We start from the raw sequence: 21,633 nt of genomic DNA on the forward strand, positions 1-21,633 counted from the left end.
TGTGGTGGAATCTCCAAGAAAGCCAGAAGGAAGGGTGTCAGTTATGATACTGAGATATTCTAGAAGCTGAGACCGCTATCTGAAACAAGATCCAGATCCTGCAAACTAGGACACCTTTGAGCAGTTTTCATGCACATAGTCCCCAGTGACAATATACTCAGTTTAAACAAACTGAAACCCCACGCATGAAGAACAAGTTGTCCTGTTGTCTTGGCATACGGATTACAATGTATTTATGACTACAAACTACCCTGGTTTTGCCTATTTAAATCTGTAATCTTAAAGATGCACCAATGTGTAACACCTTATCATAGCCACACAATAAAACATTTTATTGCAAAATTACTTCTGTAACATTTGGTTCAAAAAAAATCTGGTGTGTGCCACTTGAGTTCATTTGGAGTCAACATTCAGGTATGTAACACACGTAGAGTTCAGATGGAGACACACAGATACCAGAACTTAAAAGTGACTGAAGCATTAGATTATTTTTTTTAGCCCAGTGCTAAAACTAAAACCAAGTTCTTGACACTACTTAACAGAATTACAAAAGTCTTAACAGCTCTTCAGACTTAGCCTGTGCAGAACAGGGAACCCGTAACAGATAACCTCCTTGGTGAAAACACAGACCAAATATCCCTCATACAGGTTTACATGAGCAGGTTTTTTTCATTGTTTAAATGCTGCTATATGAACTTCACAAATACTTTGATAATAAATAAAAAAGCTGAGAATCCACATAGAAATTAGTTAAAGAATTTTACACTTTTTTCTTATTGTTTAAAGATTTTCAAGAAATACAAACACTCTTCATCAGTGTCCAACTGCCAGCAACTTGGGCACAGTAACAGGTTTTCTTGGCTTAGTGGGTCAAGATTCCAGCCCATTCTAACGGAGGCCACAGGACTGTTGTCATGGTGTGACTGGAAAACACTCACTGTATAAAGATCTCAAACCAACTTCACGATCTTTCTGCTGCAGAGCTTGCTAGCCACCAGATACTTTTTAAACTAGCTGAGGGTTGTGATTTTATACTTTTAGTGAAGTTCAGTAGAAATGACAACCAGGAAAAGTTTTAGTCAAGATTTAGATATGTAGTTGTAACTAAGAATATTGTCATCGGTCATGAGTTACATGTTAAATTAAGGACATTTGTTCTGATTGTAACTTTTGATACAATTGATAGTTTTAACAATGAACAGATTTTGTATGTGTTCTACAACAATTTTTCTATTCTACAACGACATGAATGCCTGACTACTGGGAGGACAATTCAGTGACTATTACGTATTTCCTACTACGTCATCCCTTGCAATTTACTGCTTATTCACTCGCCACACCTCAGAGTACTACCAGAACAGCATGTTGATTGATAAATACACGTATCTTTCCTTTTATTACTTGCTCACCTACTTTCTTTGGTCTGAAGGCATGTTTGGATAACAACACAATTTGGGTCAAACCTATCTGTCTTGCTTTCACTGAGGCAACATCAAGAACAATTTTCTGTGTGCTAATGTTCTCGTTAGTGTGTTCTTATTTCCCGGAAGGAAAGTATTTTGAGGGAGAAGGATGTTTTGGATGGGGAATATTTCAGCTGCACATCTTGTATGGGTTACTCCTTATTGAAATAAGATTTATGACTCCAGTTTGAACAGTGCAATTCCCTTTTAGAAGGGCTGCCACAGCAGGCGTCCTTCTCTGCTGTTAGCTCTACACACAGCAGAACATCTGCTCACTGAATCAAGGATCACGCTGTGCATTAATTACACCTGCTGTGCACTTTTTCCAATGACTTCCAAACCACCAGCGAATAGATTTTAGACTAATCTTGCCGGTTTTAATACCATATTGAAACAGAATCTGATAATATGATGTCATAAGTCTCATCTATGCATTTAATCAGATCATTAACAGATCCTGTTTATATAAGCAACAAGATACAATTTTCAATCAAATTACATTTCAACTGAAAATCCCTTCATTCAAGAAAATGGCAAAACCAGATTACCTGTTAAGACAGTTATGCTATGCCCTCTCAGGAGCAGAATACTCGCTTGATTTCACTTAACTCAATTATTTGAAAATAAACCTACTCTTTCAGAGCAGGCCAGAGCTGACGTGCTTTGCTACTGTCCATCTGGTGCGGGCACAAATGAGCTTTTTCTATGGTCATTTCCAGCCTCTGCAATCTCTTCTTAGAAGCCCATCTTTTATAAGCCGACATGATCAAGTAAAGTGCTATGTTGCCTTAAATTTGCATATATATTTAGATATTTATGTACAAGTATGTATTTAACTTTCAACACAAACATATAGACAGAGCCTAAACCACTCTAAGACAAGCCGTCATTACTGCTATTTATTACTGTTCTGTTTCTTTTTGCTACTTGAATAAGCAGCTTTTGTCCTACTGTTCCCATAACAAATCAGGCTTCAGCCATCACCTTTACACACTGGAGGAAATAAGAGTTCACTTACTTGAGACCAAAAAGCTCATTAAAAAAATTATTTAACTGAACAACTGAAGTTCTTTCCCATACACAAGCAAAAAAGCCCGCAAATAAATAATGAAATGTAATTTTTTGTACTTTCATATATATAACCCCCACATGCATTACATTTTATTTTCATTTTATGAAAGCAATTCACATTTATGCTGTGTATTTTAAAAATATTTTTGTTTCTATATGTGCATACACACACGCACAGAGCATTAGGATCTCAAATCAATTAAGTTGAGGGATATAAGCATTCGTTAGCTAAAGAGACTTGAAGACATGGTTCTGGAAAGTCAGTGCCTTCTTAAGACTTGTCCTACATCATCAATGTATCTTGCAACAAAATAAATAAGGTATGCCACAGAAAGCTTTAAAGAAGGTAACAGGATAAAAATCTAATGTGATTTATAGTACCACAAACTAGTTTGACAACAATATTGGATCTATTTTGTTTGATTGTAATATACCCCACCATTTACAGCTAGTGGATGAGGTCATAACTACCATAACAGAGATACAATGTCTTAATACTAAGAAGTTTTAAATTAAGTTATTTTGAAGTAAAAATAACTCTTCAAATTCTGTCCTTGAATGTTGCAGTTAACTAAAAAAACTTGTACCATAACCAAGAGCAAATACTACAGAATACTACAAATACTAAGAATTGTAACTCTACATTTGGTAGTGCTAACTGGGAAATCTTAAAGGGTATTACAGTAAACCATGCTAAGGTTCATTAAAACAGTAATTTATATGGATTATTTTTACATTACTGTGCAAGAAGAAGCAATGAAAAACATTGGCAAATAATAAAGTACATCCTTTGTATGTGGCTATTCTTAGGAATCCAAGCCAATCCGATTGATTTCTTTGAAGCACTTACATTTGGGTAATATTCCATCACCAATAAATATTCCATACGGCCATCTGCAGTGAATCTCTCATCCCCCACAATGAAGCGGGCGATGTTGTCATGTTCCATCAGTGGAATCCTGTAAATGTTCCTCTCATTGACAAAGTTCTGACGATTAGCAAAAGAAAATACTTTCACAGCAACTGGACGTTCATCTAGGGAGCCTTTATACACTGCTCCGTATCGTCCCCGGCCAATCAACTGTAAAAAAATTTAAATAATTAGTTCGCTAAATAATAAATGAAGACAAAATCCAAGTTTTCACCCTATAAAGATTGTACATCGTTTTTTATACTGACTTACACTATAAAAATAATGAATAGGGTGAATATTTTGTATTGAAACTAGAATTAGAATGTTTTATGCTGTTTTATGCTGTCATAAAGCTATTTTGGAGCTGAAAACCTCAGCATAGGCCAACTTAGATTTTACTAAATTGATCTGAGTACCCAGTAAATAAATCATAAATCAGCCGTTTTATATACAGAATCAATAAAATCCATGTGTTTTATGCTGCTCATTCTCTTATTAAACTTTTGCCTACTAAACATTTATAGCTTTTATGTGATCAATTTTAATTAACTCCAGAGATCACAAACATTAAGCAAAACGTTTCAGGTTTAGGACAGCTTTAAAAGCTGTACCTTTTAGGTTAGTAATAACAATATATGCATTGTAGTACAAAACAGATACCAGAAGAGGTAAACAGATTTTAACAGAAAGGAATAAATTCCTTACTACCTGCCAATCTTTATTCTAGCTCCCACTATGTTAGACAGCCTTCACAGAATGTCCTTTCCCACCTCCATGGCAACTGAAGAAAGATGTAATCTCTGCTCTAAACCAGAATGTAGGCCCACCTTCAGGAAGAGTCCTAGTTTCTAAAGCTCAAAAAAAGTCTTAACTACATAAAAATTTAAGTACTTATTTCATTCAAATGATTTTCAGAAAGACCTAGACATGAAACTGTAAAGAATTCATGGACCAGTATCTTTTTACTTTATAAATACTTACACATGGAAGAGGAGTGGAAAGTGGAAGGGATTACAAAAGTAATGTTTCTAAAGATGATAAAATTGTCTAACGGGAAAGTTTTCAACACTAAAATGTCCTTTAATAGAGAGACTTTCTGTTTCTCAGTCCTTCCATGCCAGTGGACTGCAAAGCAGCAGAGTCACTTCCAGGTACAAACCTGGAATGTATTCTACCCACAGAGATGTGAAAGGCAAGCACAGGTTACGACATTTGTTCTGCAACACCCTGTGATTGGGGGCGAGGAGTCAGCTCCTTAGGATTTAAGAAAGAGGACAGAAGACCCCATAGCAGATTTCTCCACCAACGTAGTTGGCTGCTTTTTCCGTGACTGCATATCAGTAAGAGTAATTTAATCAGAGCCTTTGCACACTGCTAGAATACACATTCTTACTCTGTCTCAAGTACTTTTTTTGTTGGCAGAAGGCACTCAAGTTGCTTTGCTGATTAGTCTGCTGTCACCATTAGCCCAGACCATGCTGCATGTCAGCAGTCTGCATCTCTAGGTGTGATTTCTAATGGGGAAAAAGAAGAAAAGTACTATTTTCTGAATCTCTCTCAGTCATTCTACTGATTGATTTCTGGCTAAAAGCTTTTAAAAAATTCTGTAAATTCTATCAAACATACCAATTGAAAGTGTAACATTTTGCAGCTTTCTGATGACACATCTAATACCAAGCTGAGTAGAAAGTTCTGGTTGGCCTTTAGTTGCCATGGAGATAGAGAGTACCCCACTGTGAAGAATGACTATACATAAATGCACCACTACTGAAATATACTGCCCCATCTGCAGCAAATTCTATATCCCAATAGGGTTACAAAAGCATTTCAAATGACTACAGTAGGATACTGTACTCAGTGTCAAGCAAAAAGACAGATCTTTTGATGCAATGCTGAAATATAGTGTATTCCAATTCTCCCCATTACCTCCCAGTGTTTAGTATCTTCTTCTCAAGGTAGAACATGTTTGAGCTAATACCAACAATATTACTAACAAAACCAGGCAAAATGTAACTGTGGCAACCTTTCTTTTTCCCTTTTATTTTTTCTTTTTTCTTTTAATTTCTTCTTTAAACTGTGATTTACAAGAAAACATTACAGGAACACTGATACATTGATTTCTGTAACTATATCTGGGACATGATATGACCGCAAGTGTTACATTAAATAAAAATGAAGATTAAGAAACTAGCTGAACATTTACCTCCAACAACTTTAGATTATCCAGATCCAATGAGGGCTCTGATGCTGCTGCCTCCATCATGTTCATACTGTGCAAACCTTGTTTACGGTCTCCTGTGGAAGGGGGTGGGGAGGGAATCAGACTGTTGTTTTGGGGGGTTTTTTTGCCATGCTACAAGTGAAAACAACACGACTTACCTGCGACTTGGCAGAAATACACATTGTAGGCAAGGACATAACAAGTGAGAAGGAATCCTGTAAAATCTTCTTGGAGTCAGCAAAAATCAGCAGTGAATGTGCTGATAGCTACAATCTTAAGGCTATGTGCTACACAACTATTGTGATAATCGAGTGTCACTGACAATAACTATAAAGCATGTTCACAACCTCACTTAAGCTGCTTTGAGCAGAGGATTTGCTGAAGGAAAATGAGTCCCAAAATGCCAGCTTGGAGAAATCATAAATCTCTCTAGACTGTTATGAAAGGGGTATCACCATAAAGTGTCAGAGAGGAGAAAGGGGAGCATTATGTACAAACATATAATAGGGACTGGGGAGAACATAAGTATAACTTTGAGAAATAGTCAAAAGAAAAACTGGAAAAAAAAAAAAAGGTATCACCAAACACTACCTGCAAGCATCCTGTATCCAAAGAACAGAGCAGCAATCAAAACAGCCAGTACAGACACAGATGCAAGGGCAATAACTATAGTCTCATCTCGCTGAAACGAATGAGAAGAATCTGAAAGAAAACAAGATGAAGACTCTTTAATTGTAAATCTGAAAGAATCAGCACTAAAAACCATGTGTTGTTACAACAAGGAAAAAAAAAATTGCACTCTGGATTGTAAGACATTGCACTAAACTCTTTTTCCTCTTAAAATCTAGGGATGGCGAAAGAGCTGATGAGCCCAAACAGAGCTGAGAGCACATTCATGGGCATTTCATGGGCAGCTTTTCCCAGTCCTCCACTGTCACCACAGAGGGAGGCACCAACTGCAGAAAGTGAATCTTCTTTCTAGCTGGCAAAGTTCAGCCCAGCCATACAAGGCCAAGTTGATGCAATCCTGCTCTGCTATCTGTGCTTTAATCCAGTTTCCTGGTATGAACCAGGTTTGTAACCTTTACAAGTTTGGGTTTTTACTATTTTTCCCAGAATGAAAATATTTTAAAAGTTTGCTAAAAATGCTGCATGATGAATACTGAATGTTTTGTATTCAAATATCTACAACATACATTAGATACAAATCCATTTGTGCAAGTATTTCAAAATACTTTGGGATTTTGATTTGCTTCATGTCAGCACTCAGATAATTTTTAGCATAATTCTCACTCTCTAATTCACAAAAAGACAGATATCTCCACAGACTGCAGCAGAGTATCAAGAAACCTGAAAGAACGATGAAATACTAAAGAAAAATAAATAACTACTTTTGTTGAGCCTTTTTAAAAACAACATTTGAATTTTGCCAAAATATAAGTATCTTACTTTTTCTTGGGGGGGCAGGGGGGAGCGCGGCGGCACGGGGGGGGGGCGAGGGTGGAGTGGAAGTTTTCATGAAAAAATTTGTTAGTGTCTTGAATGGTTAGCTTAATTCTTCTCCACATCAGACCCCACTCTTTCTTCTTGCAGGCATATAAAAATTCAGCCACTTTTATATAAAAATTTATTACTGCAGATATTCCTCTGATGTCAGAATCACTGGAATGCGGCACTACAAGACCTCATTTACTTTGGCTGCAAAACCAAGTTTTGGAACTATGTTTAAACTTGTCTTAAATATTGCTAAAAGTACTCCTTAAAAGACTGTAATGAGACCTAACTATCCTAAAAACCACAAAATATAAAATGCACACAAGGCTTAATCATCGGGTAAATTTTTAGGTGAGACTGAAATACAATTTATCCCAGTCTACACTAGCTGCATAAACTGACAAATACACTTTGCTTGAACTGCATTTAAAAGAAATTAAACATGATTCACTTCTTCCAGTTCCCAGTGTGGACAGACACAAGAGAACCAGATAAGAAGAGAAGGCAAATTTAAAAGACAACTGCTTCCCTATTCACATAACCATAATGGCAAGAGGAAATAATAAAAAGCTGGTAAAACAAAATACTAGAGAAAGTTTCAGCTGTGACAGAAGCACATGAAAGATCACTCACAAAAAATAACATGCAGCTCATATCTGATCAGCCTTTTAAATAAGAGGGAGTTCATGGTAATCATGACACCATCAAACTCAAATTTGTTCTGTCAAAAGCAATACCATCACTAATGGCTTTGGTAAACTAAGTTTCCCTGAGAAAATAAGCTATTGTCACAGAGCACAGTACTGTGGAACAGGAGTTGTGGCTTCCATTGCAAGGAGATGAAAAGATACATGTTACAATTCTCATCTAAATTATGTATTCAAAACATATACATACATACATGTATATTAAACCCCATAATATCATAAAGGAAACTGTTACGTCATACAAAGCTATATGAAATATTACACAAGTCTAAGCAGCTGAATAATTGCTGGCAGGGAAATCGTAATTTTGACTTTCAGATTTTTCTGAATGGAATTTACTTTTTATTGGCTTATCTTTTAAAATATATATTAAATGTGGTAGGTTTTGCATCAGTTCAAGACAGTGCCTAGCATGTACTAAGAAAATACAGGTTTTCAGGGGCTGAACTTTTTGCTATAGTCTCAGCTGTACTTTCTTTGACCACACAACTAGGGTGCAGCCATTTACAACCTTCTCATTGCTAAATATACAGTAATCGTGAGAGCCCTCCTCTACCCTGGAACAGGATTTTGCTGTTCCTCCACCTCCAGCACGGCCCAGGGCAAGGGCATCCTGAGTAAGGGTTATTTAGCAGCTCTGGCTGCACTGGCACACTTGCTCTTTCTCCCATTAGAAGCCTGTGAATGGTGGCATTATGCAGACCGGAGAGCTACTAGAAAATCTCCAAATAACAAGGTTTTGTGCTGATCAGCAGCAGAAAAACATGCAGAGAAAAAGGATTGTTGCTTTCTTGTTCCTTGATTGACCATCCTGTCTGGGGGCTTTTCCTCTTTAGTGAGTAGCTGTGCAGCCCCAGGTAACCTCAAAGAACTTACTTGGCCTTCAACAGGAGAGGATGTTTTAATTTTTTTTAAACAGAGTTGTTTCTTAACAAATCTTAGATTGGCTTATCTTGAGCCAATTTTTATTTCTTATAAACATTTTAAAATAATGTTGTCAACATTCCAGCAGCCAAGTCAGTCCTACAGTGTACAGTGTGACTTACTACTGTCGGGTTGTTGAGCAACATTTATAAATTTAAGAATAAATACAAATTTCTTAATAAGGGTGACTGAACATCTCAATGGAGTGGTAACGTGCAGCTCAAAACAATATGATTGAGTAAAACGCTACATATGACTGCCAGTCATTTCCCAGCAAGGACAATTTTACGATCTTTTACCCATAAAACATAAGAAGAAAAGTGCAAAACAAACACAATGACAAAAAGCCCAGATGGCCCCCAAAGCCCCATAAAAAGTATTATTTCTATCTGCCCTCTATCTGCTTTGTATGACTAATAACTTTAGATACTGTCAGATTATCAGTCTTTCTTAAATAGAACAAAAAGGATGTCACTTACCAACCCAGTTTTAAAACCTTCCAAAGCTTAACAAGACTCTTATTAACTAATTCATTTTTTTCAATCCATTCTTTCATTGGATATATTTCATCTTTAGCCTTTTACACCAGCTGCTGACTTGCCTTTAAATGTTTAGATGAGAAATCCTAATAAATCCAAAATTAGATAGGAGTTCTCAAGGCATTTGCGGAGGTTCACATTTCCTCTTCCATCTAATTTTAAGTAAAATGATATATACTTCATACGTATATATGCAGACAAGCCGTAATTCTCTTGGTATTATTTGGAGATGCATTTTAACTAACCAACCAAAAGGCATGTCATTGTGGGTCAATAAAAGTAATTGATGACATTTAAGCAAGGTATTTTTTAAATAAGAACGTAAAATACATATGCATACACATTTCTTTTCATGTTTTCTTCCGTGAACTTAATGGTCCTGTCTGAAACAACCACGACTTCTTAAGACTAGGACATTCAATGAAAGTTTATTTGATATTATGCCTCCTATCAGTAGCTCCAGATGGATCACACAGCACAAACAAAATTTTCTGAAGCAAGACTTCGTTGATCTGAAACTGTTAACAATCCCATCCCCAAATCAGTGGGGATTTTAAAGTTTATTTACAATGACAAGACACCTGCCTTACAGCTTCAGTATTTTTCTGTCGTGTCATAGTATGAACTGACTTTAAACACGCATAACTACTATACAAAAATCTCATTTGAGTTTTTGGGATCATTACCAATATTTTGGTATTTCTTTAGTGACAAATACAACCTGAACAAAAACCAAACTGTCCAACACTGGCTTCAAATTTCAGACTGGGAACACTGGTATCTCAATATTATTCCCAACCCAATGTATAGCATTAAAAAAGCAATAGCATATACTAAGCAGAATTAACTGCAGACTCTAGAAAAATCCAATGATTAAAGAGTTGACTGTGGAGCCAAATTTTATTTACACTTGTACACAGAAGGTATTGCCAAAGCTTCTTCAGGTTTATGTTACTGTAACTGAAAGCAGAGGTTAGTGTAGTTGCTTGTTTTACTGCTATTTATATGCGAGATTTTTATTTCTAATTTCCACATAGGCTCTCTGATCTAAAACAAAATCTGCCAAAACAAAAAATTAAAACCAACAGAAACTGTTGTAAGGCCCAAAACACATTAAGAGCCAACTTCTTATTCCACTTGGATGGGAAAATGAGTGCCCTGCTCACAGGGCTACAGACTCTTCAAGCAGCAGCGTGAGGATGCCATTTAGAAAGCACTAAGTACAAACATACTTCTATCTTGAAACATTTCTGCCAGTTTGATCCTAGTCAACATTTTTCTGAAGTCTACCAATCCCACCATAAAGAAATATCACAGAAAATAGTATGTCTTTTTTCTGTTTGTTTGAATTTTTTTTAGGGGTTTTGGGGGGGCGTGTGTGTGTGTCTGTGTTAAATAAAAAGAAACAAAGCATGACTCATTAAAACAGAGACAACCTCCTTCTGGCTGGGGAGCAGCTGGTAACCAACAAGCCACTGTTCCCAGAAGCGTCCTGACCTCACCATCAATAAAGGGCTTGTTTTTGGGTTCCAAAACTCCGAGTACAACAGCTCCTGTGTACGGAGAGAATTTTGTCAAAGGTACACACAAATAATTGAGAATGTATTTCAGAGCAAACTGTGAAGGGGAGTGCTTCTAGTACTTGGTTAGAAGTGAGTCATCTGACTGAACCCAGCCATGAACTTCAGATACTCCCTTGCAGGCACTTCTACCACATCAGGGATTTCTCTCTCTTCTCTCAGGCATCACTGACATAATAGTTTCCAAACACTTATACAATATCTTTGGTAAATTAATTTTTTAGAATTAAGCTTCCATATTGCCACACATGGAGGTTGTCACTGCTGTCTACCTAACCTTCCCTAGGAATGACACAGAATGAAGAATGCTGACAGTGCCAATGGCATCAGAAGAAATATTTTTCCTTCAAATTATTTTTTCCACCATAAACATAAGCTTGTAATATTAACGAATGCAAAAGTACTCCAATCTGTACCTATGCCCAAAAAAGCTGCTTCTTTGTTTCTCTGTAATTTAACTTCCAAAAAATGAAAGCCGATCTCTCGTATGCTTCCTGTTTCCATACTTCAAAATTAGCATTTATCCTATTACCAAAGAACATTTTGAGACATCAGAGAAAACTGAGGCAAAACCAGGTAACAACAGCCAGTGGCAAAAGAGTCTGTAAACATGCAGAACTCTTCCCTGGGAGCCAGAAAGAAGATGCACGATTCCTGTATCTTCTTTTTCCATCAGCAAATACTGAGAAAACTACAGACAGCTATCCCTTTAGTTCCCCCCATCCCACTATATCCTCCCTCTGTGGCTGCTCCAGAAACTAAAGTGTCAACTAACCCACCACTACCAACGTTACCGGGTCAGTTCAAGCACCAAACCCTGTGCTGTGAAGGTTAAATATTCCAGCCTGGTTGATGAACTATGAGGAACTCGTGCAGTTTTCACATTTCCTACTTCACCGTTCAGCAGATTGTTGCTCCTGATATTATTACTAAAATTACAAGGTGTGAAGTGAATGGGATGGGAAATGAAGAGAAGGAAGGATAGTCTCATCCTTATAGCAGCTGAAAGCTGTCCTGAAAACTCCTCTGGACCACTGTACCAAAAGGTGCTACACCGTGATGGCCGAAGAGCTCCCTGGGACAGCGTAGAGATCACTGTTGTGATGAGACAGCTGTGAGAAAAGGCAGCGAGTGTTAGCCATGCTGAAAAACTAGGAATCCCGTGGGGGAAAATTTGATTGTATAATTAAAGGCTGTATCCCAACACAAACACATGCAAGGAGATGGCCTTAAAACTGTGCAAGCAATGACACTGTTTCCTTCTAATCTTTAAACGGCTGAATATGAAACCTTTGGCTCTGAAATGTTGTTTCAATGCTATATATTTATATGGGGGTGATCATGTAATAAAGGACATTTGCACATAAATTTCCGCCAGATCTCTATATTGCTATTAAAGCTTTTCATTCCATTTTTAGAAAACTGCCTACTCTTCATCTAAATGACTCACAGCTGTGTATCTGTCACACAGTAGTAAATAATTCTAGAAAATATGTGTGTATTTAAGTTTAGATAAGCATTGTATAAAAACATTTTAGAGAAACATACAATTATTCCATATAATGAAAATTAGTTTTAAAAATAATTACCTATGTTCCCACAGAACTGCTAGTATCAGTATATTAGAAGCCAAGTGGTCTTACAGCTGATAGGTACCAAAATACTAATATTTGTTTAAATGGCCACATGACCAAGTAAGTAGCAATGTTAGTCTCCCACAAATAACGCAAACACCTTCACAGCACAACAGTAACGTCTGATTCTTCAAAACAACTATAGCTGTACGGACTCTGATCAAAGTCAGTAAAATCACACAGGGACTCAAAGATCTGCCCATACAGATCACTTTAAAAGCAGCAGAATCTTCACGCCATCCTACAACTATTTCTTTGATGTGATAGATTCAATATGTTCACTGCCGATCTGTTGCAGAAGTTGCTCTTCCATTAAGGAATGTGAATGATACTGAGGATGAGATCAGAAGCATGAGGGAAACCTTACGATTCAGTCACCAACACAGTGTGAGATGGAAGGCTGAAGTGTGGGGGCAATACGGCCTTCAGCTGCAGATGACTGCAAATATGCTCTGCAGATTGGAAAAGAGACTTTTCAAGTATAATTAATCTACTTGCTTTCAAAGTCACAATTCTTTTCACAGTGACCCTGCACAACTTTCGTGACAGCACTGAGATCTCAGTCCTTTGAAAAAACATAAAATTAGCAATCTTTTCCAAAGGCCCACAGTTCTCAATCACAATCTGTTTATCTGTTCTGTCTACACATAGCTTATATCAAACATGCCCTAGGAGGTGTAAAATAAGCCCTCATCCCTCACTGGATTCTAACAGTGCATTCCAACCAAACCAAAACACCTCATCAGGTCTTTTTTTTCTCCTCTTGTCTGGACAGTAATCAGCATTTTTTTCTAACCAACTGACCACTACCTCATTCCTGACCCACTGTTCCACAGCAAGAAAGCTGTCTTCATCACGCTAGAGCAAATTACAAGAAAGCCTTCAATATAAACACTACATCAAAACAAATCAAGCTATTTTAAGTGCATCTTAAATTCATCAGTGAAGGGAAGAAAATGTGAAAGAAAAAAAAAATGCAGAGAACTTGTAATAAGGAAATAGGTTAGTAGCCTTATGGACATAGGTCAGACTTTCATATATGCAAACAAAAATCCCAATCACACAGCCTTCTACGTCAATTTAACTAAATGCATTTAAATTTACATTTTTAGTTAAACTGGAACTACAAGGTTGGAATAGCTTAAAGTTATATTCTACAAACCCTTACGCTGAACTCCAGCAGGAGCTATTGCCAGTTTTCCATTAAAGCCATGCATAGCTGAGAACGATGAAAGGCAAAAAACAGCATTTCGTAAACAACTTTTGCTGTTTGCCTAAGCTTTTATAGGTGCACATTTTAAACCAATTATTATCCTAATTCTGATTTATGAGCCTGTACATTTGAAGTGAGGCTGCATCCTTCTGTAAGCTCCTGACAAATTATTAATAAAATTAAAATCCATGACCAAATGTTGTAATAAGGTAGTATAAAATGTAAATATCTGATACCTATCAACATGACTACCTTCAGTCCTTAAACCAAAGTTAAAGTAAGGAACACTCTTTCAGATACAATTTTTGGAGGCACCTGAATGCACAATGAAGTTAACAAGAAAACTTCTGTGGGAGAGGACTGAGCATTCAGTCCTCACACAGATGAAAAGCACAAGAAGAACTGTATTTTTTGTGAGAGATGGTGCAACATTCTTTAATAAAACAATCCTAACAACCAGTAACCCTAAAGCAATTTTCTTTCATAACTGAAAATGACTCTTTTCCCTGGACTTAAGGATAAATCCCTGGTTTCTAATCTACAGGCTTCGATGAAGCAGAAAACTTGCACTTAGTTCCAATCATTCCATTATTTGAATAAAATATTTAAATAGTCATCAATATGTTTCCATTTTGCACTTAGCATCATTATATTCGACTGATTTATACTTTTTATATATAATCCTATATACCTATTGTAATGAAGTGTCCTTTATGGTGCATCTTCTCATGTTTTTCTCCACATCAGGAGAGCTAAAATTTTGATTTATTTTTCACACAATCACACTGCTGTATGAAACCTGGGCTGTAAGAAAGCACCAGACTCTCATGAGACTTGCAGTAACATCACAACCTGGCAACAATGCATCGCAGACCCATCTGTCTCCTCAGAGAACACCTCAGAACATCATACAGCTTGGGCTGTAAAATTTACTTTCCGCAACATGCTCCAGAGGAATACAGCTACAGCCAGAAGTCAGTCATTCGTAATGGCAGAGTTTCAGTGGGCAGATCTCCCTTTAAAAATCTGCTGTCAGAAGAGAGAGTTTGGATTTGAGCTTTCTGGGCTTTGTCTGGAGAAGGAGGGCTCCCTCGCTGCTCCTGCCTGCAGCCAGGCAGTCCGAGGTGGAATTGCTCCCGACGCCTCTGTCCCCCTCTGGGGTAGGCTGCCACCAAGCACCTGATCCAGAGCCAGGCTGTGGGTATTAGATTCACCTTGTTTTGAAAACTGAAGGCTGCATTGACACATGAAACGTAAAAATTAGGCATGTGTGGTAATTTCTTTGGCGGAGAAGTGGGTTATGCAATCCCTAATAGCTCTTTCTTTGATGACTAGATACAGAGACGTGAATTAGCAGCTTGTCACACTTGTACAGAAGTAATTCCTGAGTTGATAAAAACCCAACATTACTTCTCTTTCTGCCTTTTCTTCTGTGAGTTCAGGCATCTTCAGTGTAATTTCCAACACTACTGAATAGACCCCTATAATCATGATGTATGTAAAATAAATAGCAATTCAAAAATAAAATCAAATTTAGATTATATTTCTGAAGTTCCCTATATATCGATAAATATTTGTTCACTACAGAGATAAAAGAAATACCTTGCTTCTATAGGCAAACTGCATTTGAGTACACCTCAACCTTGCCCTCAAGCTTAATGGAAAGGTAGTTTGGGCCCTTAACCACATACTGGGGACATCTTCAATATTGAAATAAAATAGTCAGAAAAATGTTTTTTAATAAAAAGGCTAGAAAAAAAATTACATTATCCCCTTATATTGATCTTGGACCCACGGGACTTCCTCATCAAACCAAACGGTAACGCTGACTTTAACATAACGGCACTCTTTCAGCCTCTGTAAAAACACTGGACGAAAAAATGGATGTGCTGCAATGGGGAAAAATAAAAAATAAAAAGAGTACTTCAGAACGCCTCTTTAAAGCTATTTCAAGTTATTTAAAATCCAACAGGCTCAACAGCTAAATATTTAATGTTTGCAATGTTCCCAGGCACTATAAAATGGAGCCCAAAACACATCAAAACACATGGGTGAACAATCAAACAAAACCCCTAAAATCTCTTAGAAAAGGCAACTCTGATCCCATGTGCCTGCATTTTTCCTGTCTTCAAGAACTTCAAAGCCCAGGAACACTGTCTATCAATTGGTCGTGCCCTCCTCTGCCAGCAGTTTCCTCAGTGGGAAGGCTGAGCCAAGCCCAAGCAGTGTGTGGCAGCTGGGCCTGCCCAAGCAGGCTCCCTGGGTGCACCCCAGGGAGCGCTGGGTGTCTGTTCGCAGCCGGCAGAGCCAGCCGCGGCGCAGAGGCGTGATGCTACGGCCTCCTGCTGCCAGCTCCGCGCTGCTCGCTCCGGTGCTCCTGTACAGGCAGGTACACGGAGGACTAATGTCCTGTCAATAAAGCTGCACACCTCTGGCTGAGGTTCAGGAATATTTTTTTCCTGTCAACCTTAGCAACAGGCAATGAAAAACTGATTTAATGGACATGATTGTATGGGGTGTTTATTCCAAAATTATTTCCCTTAACATGCAATGAAATCTGAATTATAGCGCAGCTTTAGTCAACTAACCTCCTCAAGTTAAAACCCAATATTGATACAAACAGATAGGGTGGGAATGAGTTCGGACAAAACCTGTCATTACACTTTTAGTTTAAGTCCTAGTACTTTGGATCTAATGTCCTAAATCAGCTTAATACTGTAATCTTCAAGTGTAGCAAGTATTTTAGTACTAAAGCTTACCTCTTCCTACTTTAATTCAAGAACATTTTCTATACTTTCAGTACAACTCAGTATAGCATACATTCTTGTACGCAAAAGGGTTTGTAATTTTACATTTGAAGGCACATGCTACAGAGCTGTGAGTTAAACCTGTCTGACATTTTAGAAACATTCATGGTTACTAAAGATCGTGTTTGTCTGGCTAATGCCAATTCACGGAACACCTGTGGTATTCCAAAAGGTATGCATCTGCTCCAGCTCTTCCTATCATGGTTTAGAAGGACAAAGTCTAACATGAAAGTACACGTCCCATTTTCCCATTAATCCTCCCTCATACTCTCCTGTTTTTCCCAGTCATCTTTTCTACACAGCCATATAATTCTAACTTTTACCAGAGTCTCTTTTTAGGACTTAAAAATTATTTTAAAATCTTCTATAACTTCTAAGATAACAATAATCATTACATTTCTCCATCCTCTAACATCATGCTGGTTGATCTTACCAGGTATTTCTCATATGAAATTACTGGTAGAAGGAACTGAGCGATGAAGCAGAAAGCGGGAGGCTGCGGACAGTCAAAAATCCCCCTCCTATCTCGCTCCAGGGTCCCTCAGGAACACAGTGAGCAGTATCTTCCCTTCTTTAGGCACTCTCATTCAGTCAGCATCAGTGACTCTTGGTATCTCTCTCTCTCACTCCCGTTCCTGGTTCAGGTCCCATCCGGCTCAGCACCATCACTGAATACGCTGCTCTCCTGCCGCTGCAATCCCCTGTGTCCACACCAGTGAGCGGAGGAGGCCGGCGGCGCAGCTGAACTACTTCTAGTTCCTGCTGAAAGCCATTTCTCCTCCCCAGCTGCAAGGCCTTGGCAACGGCTGTTTTCCTCTATCCCTAGCCTGGCTAAATGGAGACTCAGCTGGCTTCTGGGCAGGAAGAATCTCCTTCTCAAAGATGCTTCACAGATACGGTACACAGCTATTTGGGGACATCCTTAAGCAGAAGGAAATTAAGGACAGAAAAAGCCATGGAAACCTGACAAGCCCAACAAAGCAGTCAGGAGGAGACAGAGGCATGGCCAGAAGGGTGGAAGCTGAAACAGTAAGAATGGCCCAGTGAAGAGAAAAGGATTTAACCTCAGGAGGACCCCAGCAAGATCAATAGTCTCCACTGACACACAGCTTCTGTTTCCAAGGCATCAGCTGGCGTAACCTTCTTCAAACAGATAACTGCATCTTGTATGAGGGCACACAAATGCACGTTAGATATGTGTAAATGCATTTTTTTTTCCTAAATGAAAGAAAAAATTTCCAGAACATTAAATATAAAGTAAAGAGAAATTCGGGTTCTGTTTCTGGCTCTGATATAGAATAGCCTCATCTTAGGCAGGTTACTTTGTTTCTTTGTGCTTTATGTTAGCCAGTTATATAATGGGGAAACCAGTACGTTCCCTAACTTCAAAGCTTATTCTGATTATTTCAAAATAACATGAAGATGAAAAAGACAATAATGATAAATAGTAATCCTTAGTTTGCACATATGCAAAATCCTTCTACAGATCTAAGTACTTGATTTCAGATGAAATACAGACATCGTTTGATGTTCATTCCTCGCAGCACAAGTGCCAGCTCAAGCATCCCTTGCCTCCTACTCCCAGGTGCCTGTTCCAGCCCAGCGGTGCCCCGACAGCTGTGCTGTACAACTGCGGTTATGCTGAGCAGGGAACTGGGTACAAACGCCAACAGGGAAGACCACGGGAGGGGAGGAAGGACAGTACCTAAGGCAACACCCCTGCCAAAACAAATATACATCAATCAAAGCTGGTATCAAAGCTATCTACTTGTGTTACACCGCGGGTATATGAGAAATACAGCTGACTTCACTTGTATAACACGTTCGGTCTGCCCTACAGTAACAAACTTGTTTCAAACCGGGAATAAATATTTCAACACAAATCTGAATAGGTCACAGGGAGACATTTCATAATCCTATAGAACCAATTTGCTAATGATGTTGAAACCTACGTGGTTGCTAGATTAATTTCACAGATTGAATAAAACACTTATTTATGTGATGATAAATAAGATGCAGATTCTCTAACTGTTCTACTTTAAACATACTTTCAATGTAATTATATAATAAATTTTCTTAAATCACTCCCAGAAGTTGTCACAGCCCTGATTATTGGTCTCAGCTGTTTTAATGACACTGTAAAATTAAAACTGTAAGACTGAAATTGGTACCTTCACAAGACACTTTATTTACACAAATACTGTAGAAACTAGAAAGGGGAAAGCAGCCTTTTAAAACATAAAGAAGGCTTCTGTCAATCTGATTTACTCAAATCCTGAGTGTACCATGAAATCCTGTTAAAGGAATGGCAAAAACTTCAAGTCTCATTAAAAAAATAGAAACCTTTTCTGTGAAACAACAGAAGAAGATTACATTTGAGACCGACTCTTTCCTGGCAGGTGTTCCTGCTTTAACACATCACAAAATACAAGCAGTCATAGCCAAGGTTTTCAAATTACTCTTCTGGTTCCCAACTGAACACCATCAAAGCATTTCTAGATTCCAGCAAAGACACTGTGAAACTTGCCCACTTTTAATACATAATTGTTTGGTCGCCCAAAATTTAAGACACCCCTAGTCACTAGTCTACTGAAATTTTTTGCCCATCGTTCTCACACTTCTCTTAAAAGAAATCAGGTTTACGAATATGCAATCCTATAAGCTCCACTGAAGTGAAAATACCTAACCAGGACAAAAATGAAGATTTATGATTACCAATCGAAATGAAGATTTCAATGAACTTTCAGGCTGCACTATAGTTTGGTGGTTGGGGTTTTTTGTTTGTTTTCCTTGCTTATCCCATCTAACAATTCACAGGTAATCACATCCGTTATGCCTCTGAGCAGGTGTTGCCCCATTAGTGTTTTAGGTGAGTTCTGTTACCTAGTCTATCCTTTCAAAAAGGAAATCCAAGTGTTCTATGATTTCTATGATGTTTACAAAATACACTTTCTGTTTTTCCTCCTAAATTTCCCTTTGCTGTAAGATTTCAAATACAGGAAACTCCTGTCAGGAGCCCAGTTCACTTCAATAATGTAGCAAATTGTTAAGTACTTGAGCACATTTCTACCAAACAATTAAAATATGGTTCCTTTATCATGATAAACTGATATTCAATCTTCGAAAGGCACTTGCAAGTACGTATTTGCTTCTCCAGAAGAAAAAATTTGCAGCTAAGAGCACCTACTTGGTAACTATTTCATTTTATAATTAGAATGAATGGAAAAACCTCCATCATAACACAGGCCATCATCATGCCAATGGCACTTGTGGGAATAAGACACTGCTACTGACATAATCCATTGCAATGATTATAAATACATGAATGCAATGATGAAATTAATGACATGCTTCTGGCATCACTGTGACAAGTGAAGGTGATAGGCTATTCATCAGGTTCTGCTTAAACAGAAACTGTTAATGACTAAAAGTGATTACTTCAAGTCTTATACAGGCTGTTAGAAAAATCTCCACAAATTTACCAGTTTATGCCTACCTACCAACTCACTGATAAGTTAGCACGTAAGTGTGCAGGCATAAAATGAACATGCCTTTGATGAACATTTAGGTGACATATGAACTCAGCTAGTTAAATGTTTAGTGCTACGCTCCACCACGCTATAGAAAATTCCTGTTCCACAGCACACATAACATGGTGACCACACAGACAGACTCCTACTAAATTAAATGCTGGACTGTGCTCACCTCCACTCCCTGCTCTGTGTAGTCTGCTACAGATTATAATACTACACACTAGCTCACTCTAGGATCAAGTTCAGCAGAGTTGGGAAAATTCTATTCAGACTGATATTTTTGGTACCTTATTTCACTTGGTCTATTCTGGAATATTCAGTAAAATTATGGATTCACAATTTATGAGTTTTCCACATTAGCAAAATTTAATTGTTATTGTCTTCGTAACAGATATCTAACAACCTAAGACTATTATGAAAACTTTCTCCTGACAGTAGAGATTGATGTTTTCTGTTTTAATTATAATGATAATAAGTTTTTTTTAAAAAAAATCTATTTAACCAATCTGTATAAAAACAGGAAAAAATTATGTTAGCATGCCTGAGCTATACAGTTGAAATCTCAAATTAGTTTAAAACCTCTCCCTTGATGTACTGTCTCCCACTGCCATTACACACTAACAATTCTTTTAGGGCAGGACAGAAGAAATCTCTTATTTAAGCCTCCAAAGCTGAGCAGGGTTAGCCCACACCTTCCTCGGCACTCTCTCATTGCAAGTGTGGCTGTACAAGCATTGTCTGCAAAAGCTGCGAGGCCTGTGGACAGCATCCCTCCCAGAGCTCCTGGCACAGCGCTCAGGAGATGTGTAATGCTTTTGGTTTATAGCCTATATTTATTTCACCCACACACATTTTTAGTTTACTCCGATGATGCTATGAATGGCTCTGCAGCTGCTAGTGTCTAACATAGGTGTGTACAGTGCTCCACACACCCCACCCTACATGTGGTGGTGGACACTTCCCAGCTTCATCTGCACAGCTAACAACTGCACGATTGATCTGCTGACAATGCTGATGATGACAGAAAAGCTCGAGTTACTCTTCAGGGTCATTAAAAAAAAAAAAACAGTTTAAACATTTTCTGTGTGTTCATCTATCACTGGCTTCTGGCGGTTTTCCGTGCTTTATATCACCAGGTTTTCTCTGCTTTCCCACAGCATTGAGGAGCAGTAGTATCTGGACCTACATTCAAAGGAAGAACATTGCTAAGTGTAATTCACCATGGCTCAGTTAGCATCATCCATTTTGCCTTACTCACAGCAATTATTCTCAGAGAATAGAAATGAGAAAAACAGAACAGCAGTTAGAATATAACCAATTTGTATTTGCTGCAGTTTAGAGGTCGACCTTTCAGGAGTTCATGTTGGTGTGAATGTGGGTATTTCCACCACCCTTGGGGATTATTTTGTCTGGTTTTTTTTTGTTGGGAAGGTGGTTTTAGGTTTTGGGTTTTTTTCTGTGTGTGGTGTTTTGTTTTGTTTTGTTTTTTTAACAGTAAAACCTCCCATGTCAAAGGGACATATATATAAAAAAT

The 21,633-nt window shown here is 37.9% G+C and overlaps 1 protein-coding gene across 4 annotated transcripts in view; it reads right to left on the reverse strand.

The window, feature by feature from the left end:
• The window catches only part of BMPR2 (bone morphogenetic protein receptor type 2), a 113,262-nt gene that overhangs the window by 20,932 nt on the left and 70,697 nt on the right, over window positions 1–21,633 (reverse strand). For 3 of the 4 annotated variants that reach the window (XM_074911236.1, XM_074911238.1, XM_074911239.1), the window contains exons 4-6: window positions 6,260–6,370; window positions 5,651–5,742; window positions 3,385–3,615 (exon numbers count right to left, since the gene is read on the reverse strand). In XM_074911236.1, the coding sequence (XP_074767337.1) occupies window positions 3,385–3,615; window positions 5,651–5,742; window positions 6,260–6,370 (434 nt within the window). Of the gene's footprint in view, window positions 1–3,384; window positions 3,616–5,650; window positions 5,743–6,256; window positions 6,371–21,633 lie in introns of all 4 variants that reach the window. The other variant, XM_074911237.1, reaches the window with a different exon arrangement.

This window comes from Athene noctua, chromosome 7 (assembly GCF_965140245.1).
Source record: "Athene noctua chromosome 7, bAthNoc1.hap1.1, whole genome shotgun sequence".
In the NCBI taxonomy this organism is placed as follows: domain Eukaryota; kingdom Metazoa; phylum Chordata; class Aves; order Strigiformes; family Strigidae; genus Athene; species Athene noctua.